The sequence below is a fragment of the Oncorhynchus mykiss genome, chromosome 28 (genome assembly GCF_013265735.2).
Source record: "Oncorhynchus mykiss isolate Arlee chromosome 28, USDA_OmykA_1.1, whole genome shotgun sequence".
In the NCBI taxonomy this organism is placed as follows: Eukaryota; Metazoa; Chordata; class Actinopteri; order Salmoniformes; family Salmonidae; genus Oncorhynchus; species Oncorhynchus mykiss.
Genome location: NC_048592.1, coordinates 30408473 through 30417887, shown reverse-complemented (window position 1 = coordinate 30417887; position 9415 = coordinate 30408473). Strand labels below are relative to the sequence as shown.

General features: G+C 42.3%; 1 protein-coding gene across 1 annotated transcript; it reads left to right on the top strand.

Moving 5' to 3' along the window:
* The first annotated feature begins 1243 nt into the window (after positions 1-1243).
* Positions 1244-8617, top strand: angptl4 (angiopoietin-like 4). The gene is made up of 7 exons (XM_021589830.2): positions 1244-1891; positions 2909-3019; positions 3123-3213; positions 5943-6056; positions 6206-6301; positions 6790-7068; positions 7224-8617. The coding sequence occupies exons 1-7, from the start codon at positions 1370-1372 to the stop codon at positions 7406-7408; spliced, it is 1398 nt and encodes a 465-aa protein (XP_021445505.1). The 5' UTR covers positions 1244-1369; the 3' UTR covers positions 7409-8617.
* The last annotated feature ends 798 nt before the right edge of the window (positions 8618-9415 follow it).

Below are 9415 nucleotides of genomic sequence, written 5' to 3'. Positions count from 1 at the left end.
GACAGTTAGATTTGGGTATGTCATTTTAGGCGAAAATGTAATAAAAGCCAATCCTTATTCTTTAATTCTTAACTTCGTAACTAACTCATCAATATGCTTTTTGAAACATAGCTTTTCGTCAATCCAGATGCCAAAATATTTATAAGCGGGGGCACGATCAATGTGGGCACCATCCAATGTACATACATGTAACCGATGTGAAATGGCTAGTTAGTTAGCGGTGATGCGCGCTAATAGCGTTTCAATCGGTGACGTCACTCGCTTTGAGACCTTGAAGTAGTGGTTCCCCTTGCTCTGCAAGGGCCGCAGATTTTGTGGAGTGATGGGTAACGATGCTTCATGGGTGGCTGTTATTGATGTGTGCAGAGGGTCCCTGGTTCGGGCGAGGGGACGGACTAAAGTTATACTGTTACATACACATAAATAATCAGATTTTTAAGCGTTTCGGAAAATAACATACACTTAGCTTTACCTGTAATAACTACCTAACCTCTTTATAGAAAGTAATGGTAACTTGTGTCATTTTTATATTATGTTCAAGTCACACCATAACATTATCACACCATAACATTATCACACTATAACATTATCGTAACATTATCCCGCTGTACCATTATCGCAACGTTATCCCACCATAGCGTTGTCGTAACATTATCGCACCGTGCCGTTATCGCAACATTATTGCACCGTAACGTTATCATTGCATTATCACACCATAACAATAACATTATCAACAGCAAAGTAACCGGTGTAAAGTATCAATCAGCATAGGCTTTCCTCTCTTGTTTGAAGTGATATCAACCATTTCTTTGTTACGTCATCAAGTTTATTACACAAAGTGAGTTCATCTATCCTTTACCATACACCTGTGAAGTGCACTTACATGTCTGAACCCCTTTTCTGGGTACTGACTGATAGAGACAGTATAGTGATAGTAGAAACATTATGGTGACAGTAGTTAGATGTGTTTGCACTTAAAGCTGTCTTTTATTGTACAGCTGTGCATGTCAATGTGCAATAATTTGACTGAAATCTCTTTGTTTACTGTATTTTACAGGTAGTGATGAAATTGGCTTCATTGTTACATCCCTTGCACCCCTCTCACGCAGTCGCTTGACATAAAGAGTTAACTGAGCGGGGGAGAAACCTGAGAGCAGCTCTCCCCCCTCTGCTCGGCCAGCCAATCAGATCAGCCAGCCAGCTGGAGTTGAAGGGCTCTGAAAGTATAAAACCAAAGTGCTCTGCACAGAGAGGTAGGATATTGAGCTCAAGCAACAAACTGGAAAGAGAAGGGTGCTTCTGCAAACCACCTGACAAAAAAACGACCAAGAACCTGAGCCAACGAACAAACAAAGGAAAGCAGGCAACAATGAAGACAACACTAGCAACCCTGACTCATTGCCTGGTTATTCTGATGGCCACCGGCAACCCCTTCGAAAGGAGAGGAGGCTCGGCCACCAGCGGGAAGGAGAAGAAGATGCAGTATGCAGCGTGGGACGACGTGAATGTGATCGCCCATGGCCTGCTCCAGCTAGGCCAAGGCCTCAAGGAGCATGTGGACAAAACCAAGGGCCAGATGAGGGACATCACTGCCAAGCTGAAGGTCTTCAACGGCACTGCAGCGGACCTGGGCAAGGAGAGCCAGAGGCTGCAGGCGGAGGGCGAGGTGTTGAAGGCCAAGGCCCGGGGGCTGGAGGACAGGGAGGTCCAGGTGCTCAACGAGACGGCCGTGCTGAGGGAGAAGACAGCGGAGATGCAGCAGGAGAGGAAGAGGGTGGATGAGAGGATGAACAAGCTGGAAGAGAAGATGGATGACATTCTGCAGGGAGAGGGGCTGCCCGACATGAACATGGGCAATGCAGGCAACTACAGCGATGCACGCATCATTCAGGTAAGGAGGGAATCCATGACTCTATTTGGTCATTCATTGTGTTCGGAAAATAAGCTATGATACAATTGTGCATTTGGTGAAAAGGAAGGGAATCAAATGACTTGAGATAAAAATTGATTACTAACAAGACAGACTGTAAACTAACTGCTGCATGTCTCCCCCTTTGTGAGTTTACTTCTCTGCAGTTTCCATTGTATCCATTCATTTCTGATCACTTCAATTCTGATTGCTTCAGTTGTATGACGGCATTACCATACAATGCTTTTTGCAGTGAGCAGCCTGGCATATTAATTTACTGCGATAACATAACAAAACACCACAGCAAATTGATTAATTGATTAACATTAAGTAATGCGTAATACAGTAGGCTACTAGTATTATACTTTCTCCTACATTAGTCATGCATAATAGTTTGGCAAATGGCCTATTTGCTGATGTTCAGAGGAACAACTGGAGGGGGACAATAGATGCACTTTGATGGACAATAACAGTTGGTCTGGGATTATTTACATTGACTCAAAGGGACTTATAGATATTCAGCCTGAAGCAATGTCTGAAGGCATGCCAGTGGGTGTGTTTATTGTGCTGGAGTGCGTGGACTACGTGCTAAACGTTGGCCAGACAAAGGAACTGCACGCATTCGTTTCAGAATGTGTGAATGATATTTAAACCATGATATTTGGAACATAGCCCAGTAGAGGAAAATGTCACTCTTGATTTAAAGATCACGTGGAGCTGCTATAAGACCTGACATTGACTTTTTTTGTGGGATGGAAACCCCCGCGTTATTATGTGACCAGACTACCTGGTTGGAAATTACAAAAGCTGTTGAATGTGCTCGGATAGGCTATGTGAAATGCGCCCCCATTCAAAGTACAAGCACATAGTTATAGTCTAAAAACACAGATCACAATATCGGCTTTGTGGTGGGCTATTCCTATGTTATAAGAAACCTAGGCTACTTAAAATTATGTCACAGGAGAAAGACTAACAGGGTACCTGTCTGTTTTCTTTCAGTGGATGCTGGAAGCTCAGAATAAACGTATTGATGACCTGGTCAACAGAATCCAACTCCAGCAAGATAAACTTGAAAAGCAGAACGTGCGCATCAGGACCCTGCAACACCAGGTATGAAACATTCGGTGAATATCACTGACCCATGTATAATTATTTAAACAATTCATGAGGCTATTATGAATTATTTAAAACGTCGTTTTCCTTGCTCACTCAGATTCAGCTGAAAAAAGAGAGACCAGCATTCAGGCGTAAACCAGAAGAGACCGTTCAAAATGGCAGCATTGAGCAGCGCGACTCACCCATCGGTAAGTAAAGCTAAGCTTTATGTCAAATCCGTTGTTTAAATTGACGCCCAGACAAATATTGACCTCCCATGCCATCTGCTTTGAGGCAATACGAGGCTTAAAACATTAAGTTTAACTGGAGTTCCCTCTAAATGACGTGAAGGTTAGACAGTAATTAGCAGATAATTGCCTGCGCGTATCTATCTGCCCCAAGCCCGCGAAAAATGACGCACAGGTGATTGGCGATGCCAATTAATGCACCTACCAATGACTGAAAAAGTACATTACTTGTCTGAAGGAACGTTTTCATTGGGTTCACAGGAAATAGAACATATTCACAGTATAAAGAAAAAGATCACAGTAGGAAGTGTCAATGGAGTTAGCTTACACACTTAATACAGTAGTACAGTAATTGTAAAAGTGATCATGATGTCCTCAACCTACACCCAAACCAGACAGCTGTTAACATCTGAACTGTACTACCGTGGCCAGCTCATAATGTGGGCTTTCATCAGTGCTATATGGAGCTTGATCATGGCCAAGTAGGGAAAAGTTCAGACACTAGTTCCAGGATTTCTGGCAATGGAACAATGATTAACTCATGGCAAGTTCCTGTTTAGTGCTCTAGCTGGGGTCTGGTCTCACTAAACAGTCAGCATTGAGGGATATGAATGAATCAATAGGCCTATACAGGATATGTGAGTCATGATTTAACTCTGAATGTGACCTATGCGAACCATGTCACTTTATGGATGTTGGTCAGATATGTGATTGACCTACTCAGAGTTGATTGAAAAAGAAAGTAACATTATCATACATACCATTTCAGTATATTGCCTGTTAAAACAAGTAAATTATCGCTCTCTCAGTCAAAAGCAACGTGACTTGTGGTTCTATCTAAATAGTGGGTTTTACACTATTTCCCACTGTCTGATAGCCACTGAGGAAAGTAGGTGAAAGGTGAACCCACAGGCCCAGAATTGTGAGATGCAGTCACCCAGCAGAACACAGAGTCGTCTCACAGCAAATTCTGACGTCAGCAGGATTTCAGGAATTCTATGAAAGAAACAAGTCATCTGGCTGGACTCCAATTGGGGGATAGTTCAGCTGTCTCGGACAGTGTTAACTCAGGGTCACATCCCCATCACAGATGGATAACTCACAAATCTGATGGAGCTTGGGGCGGAGGAGGGGGACTTTTTGCAAATTTAGAACCTAAAAGGGTTCTTCGGATATCCCCATAGGAGAACCCTCTGAAGAACACTTTTTGGTTCTAGGGAGAACCCTTTTGGAGAACCCTTCACACAGAGGGTTCTACATAGAACCCAAAAGAGTTCTACCTGGAACATTAAATGTTTCTTTATAGGGATAGCCGAAGAATCGTTTTGCAATCCTTTTTATTAAGAGTGTATGTTCCTCAGATTAGGTCATTTGGCCCAGAGCCAGAAAAGTCATGAAAGAAGGCAAGGAAAAGGAGGCGGTTTAATTTAGTCTGATGAACTTTGTACATACATCCTTTGTTGTTTTGAAGGCACTGACTGCATACCTCCTTGCTCCCCTTCCAGCCCTCCCATTTTTCCCTCTCACCATAAAACAGTGATACATCCCTCAAGAATGTGCAACCTTTCCCCCAGATCTATCAGAGTAGTCAAAAGTCCCTCTTCTCCCCTCCTCCATCCCTCCTTCCCCTCTCCCCATCCCCGTAGACCCCTGCTTCTCCAGCCGTAGACGAATGAGAAATGTGCCAAAGTTGAGAGGAAACCCTGACCCCAAGGCAAACCGATGCATTGGGGTCCCGTGGTCTGCTCTTATGTTTGTTCAATAGCAACCAAGTCAAATCAATATCAATCAAACCAAAACCAATATCGATTGATTGGCTCCAATTTAATGAAAATATTTATTTAGACAATTGGTGCTGATAAAGAGCATCATAGCCGATGAACGTATGCAGTATCTATCAAGTCGGCATTATATAAACTTGAACTCTTTTCTATAAAACATTAAGGGTGTGCACCATCTCATGCCTCATCAGGCGCATGACAGCCACTGGGCCCCCCATACCTTTTGTTGATGCTGCCTGGCTGTCTCCATCTCATTCTACCTCATGTGCACAGCAACCAATCGCTACTAAGCTCTCTTTTGTTCCGGGCATGTCAGACTAGGGCACAGCACATTAACTCTTGAGCTTTGTTAGGTTTACAATTACTAATAAACCCACTTCACGATAAGGCCTCTTTATGGGCTAACATTCAGCATTCACAGACCTGGAGAGCTACAATGAAGAAGCCAATGATAGGGAAACCAGATGTATCCTGATTCCTGAACATCTAACCTAGTTATTAAGTGAAAGGTAAACATCCCTACAAAATAATATTTAAAAAACAGTAATATTTGACTTAAGTGACTACTTCTGCTTGGACCCACCAAACCCCCACTTCAATACAGACAGGTGTGAATTCCCTCAGTAGAAAACAAGTGGAGTTGTCAGAGGCAGAGAGGACCTTTGCCCCATAGCTCACAAACAAGTTCTATGTTGGCTGCTGTTCAAGGCGCTCAAGATAAGAAACCAGAGTTTTTGTTTTCTAGTTGAATGAGTCATTTATAAATAGAATATTTGTGCCAGCGAAGGGGAAAGGCCAAGGCACTGTTAGAACACAGACCTTGACGATGTGTACTGATACTGACTGAGATACGAAGTGTGGGAGAACAGTTTGTGAACCGTGTTGTGTTTTTGTCTTTGTTTTTTTCAGAGATGGCCTCAGACTGCCATGAGCTGTTCCTGAGAGGCGAGACGGCCAGCGCAGTGTACACCATTCAGCCATTAAACTCCCAATCCTTTGAAGTCTTCTGTGAAATGACAACTGGTAAGTGGAGTTAGCCAGGATTTTGGCTCACCGTATAAGGTTACCCTATAGCTTAGTTTATGAACATATTGTATCCGTACATGTATGACAGTTGGCAGTAGTAAAAAAAAAAGACTAATCCCACTGCTCTCTCTCTTTCCTCTCTACAGAAGGTGGCTGGACCGTGATCCAGAGGCGCCAGGATGGCTCAGTTGACTTTGACCAGCTATGGCAGGCCTACCAGAGCGGCTTTGGCAGTCTGAATGGTAAATATATCCTCGGTTGTCTTTTATCATCTCCTTCAATACTTTCCTCTGGAACTAGCTAGCGAGGTCACACCGAGGGTCGGACAGTACCACCCACATCCACAGCATAGAACAGTACAGCACAGAGCTCTTGACCCGAAACCTCCCGGTTCAGTTTGATTAACAAGCAGTGATACTAACACTGATACATGATTGTAGATATCAAGATCGAGGGATCAAATGGATTTTGATATGGTAGGTTTGGCATAAACAACCCTCTATTCTCCAGCTTTAATGTCCCTGGTGGCTTTAGGTGCCAGAAGTGACCAAATCGCATGGTCTATTCCTGTTAAATTAGATTAAGTGATTACCAGCCCTGTTACGATCAGATCCTTTAAATTAACGAAGACACTGAGATATCTGGACACATGTATGGAGACTTTGCACATGCTACCACAGCCACGGATCAGGTTTTAACTCCTTTGATCTCTCTCTCTCTCTCTCTCTAGGTGAGTTCTGGCTTGGTCTTGAGAAGATGAGCGCCGTGGCCAAAGACACAGACTACATCCTCAAGGTTAAGTTCTCCGACTGGAGGGACGATTCTGAGAGCATCCAGTACCCCATCCGTCTCGGCGGGGAGGAGAGCCACTACGCCCTCCACATCCAAGAGACCTCCAACGGCAACCTTGAGAGCGCCCTGGCTACCGAGGCCTCCGGCCTGCCCTTCTCCACCCGTGACCAAGACAATGACCAGAAGAGCGACACCAACTGCGCCAAACACCTCTCTGGTACGTCTCAAAGTTACTATTTTGCTGAATTCTATCTATGATTTATTTAGTCTACGATTTAAGATTTATTTAGTCTAAGGTTTATCTCTCTATGACTCAAATTGGGAATGTAGCAGCAATGCCAATCTAACCAGATGTTTGATCTCTTTCTCCAGGTGGCTGGTGGTTCAGCAACTGTGGACGTTCCAACCTGAACGGCCGCTACTTCATGAGCCCTCCTCCCAAGCAGAGGCATCAGAGGAAGCAGGGGGTCTTCTGGAAGACCTGGCGTGGCCACTACTATCCCCTGAAGACCACCGTCATGATGATCGCCCCCGCTGTGATCAAGAACAAGTCATAGAGGAAAGACGCTCAGTATTCGGACAAATTTTCTCCTCTTGAACTGAAACACTGTTAGATGACTTGGGTAAGCTACCCAGTCAGTCCTGGCTTCACCCAGTGAGACTTCCAACAAAGCCAAGGCCATTATAAAAAACGAAATAACTCATACTTGAATGGGCTCCATGTTTCCAATTCTCTGTTTTTCAAAAGTCTTAAAGTCTCTCAGCTAGATTCACAACCGAACAATGCATAAATGTATCTTTAAGATGTTAAAAAGTACATGTGAATCTAGCAGTGGAAAGTTAGCAAGGGTGTTTCACCACAGCTGTGGTATGAGTTCACTCTTAATCACTGTTTAAAGCAACCTTGGGCCTCTCAGACTGCATCAATGAATGGAGCAGAATGAGGCGAGTTCCAACATGTGTTTTGTGTTGCAAGAAACCAAGCATTTTCCACGTTAAGACCTATCTGACAGTGGTTTCTGAATGCAAGAGCTCTCCCAGAGTTTTAACAGAGTTTCCAACATTTCTAGCTAGAGCAAAGTTTTGTCCGCATGAACACTGTAGTTGTACAAGTGGGGCAGCTCTAGAGAGTTTCTTAATCCGATTGTATGGACCAAATGGTGACTGAAACAATTTGTTGTTTTTCCACATGAAAGTAATGCCATTAGCTTTCCAAAGGCATTATATAAAGAAATAATCACTGTAATCTATAATTACAGAATTACAGGATGTAATGAGACAGAACGTGTGTAAAGTATTTTTCAACAATGGTGGTTTCATTGTCTAAATTTAAAGTTATTCAATGGAGCAAACACCATTCCAGCTTCTGTACAATGTAAACCTACTTCTCCTGCAGTTTTATTTTGAATCAAAGTAAGCTCACGATCCACTGTTGTGTTCTCGTGGAGATTTTTTATCTTTCAGTCACATTGACTGTTCTTAAAATGACCAGAGTCATATATTTCTGTCTAGTGTATGATGAATGAATGTCGACTGTCTCTTCAGAACCTTGACTGTAACTTGTAAAATTCTCTAGTGTTCTTGTCGATGACTTGAGTTTTTTTGTGCCTTCTTTATTTATAAGTTGTAAAGAATCTTTATATATTTCTGCTATCACCTGTTTGTAATTTATATGGTCTAGTTCAAGTTTTCCAGTTGTGTAAAATTGCTGTTGTTTTTTTAAGAGAATAAACTGATCTTTGGCATGAACCAGCCAATGAAATTGATCTTTGGCATGAAACAGCCAATTCTCTGTCTGATCTCTGATCAAACACACTGATGCAGCTGGAAACACAATCCAGAAGTGAGCCAATGACCAGAATTGAGTATCAAAAAAAGACCACATGAAGAAATCACGTGGTTGTTGGACACGTGAAATATATAAATATATATATTTTTTATGTGTGACGATTCACATGTGGTGTTTTTCCCTCGTGAAAAAATACATTCCCATGTGACATTTTTTTTCCACATGTTTATCTATCACCACTTCCAGCTACAATTTAGACTCCCATCCCGGGACCGACTTTGCAATATTTTACTTTTGAGTTTGTGTTTTGCTTTTAATTATTTTTGTTTGCTATAAGAATTTTGTTCTTGACTGCAGAAGTTTTGCTTGATATTAATGCAACAAAAGCAGCTCACACACTAAAGGATTGCACCATATAATAACACTATTACTCTATTCAAGGGGCAATAAGCGGTTGCTACGTCAATTATTGGACTCATAAATTAATGATTTGTACCCATTGATTCTTGAAGAATATAACTTATAAAACAAATGCCTCATGAGCTCGTATCCCATCAGAACCCAGAATATAAGCTTGTTTTATTCCAACGTTAGTAAACAAAGTAAATGTTAAACAAACACTATTATGCCTCAAAACGTGGTTACAACTATAGTTGTGATATAATGGATGGTCAGTCGTTACATTCATAGCTCTGTCTATTAATCTGAGGTTACATTTCTCATTCATAGACAGGACTATGGATGCTAAGACTGACCATCCATGATATAGAAATTA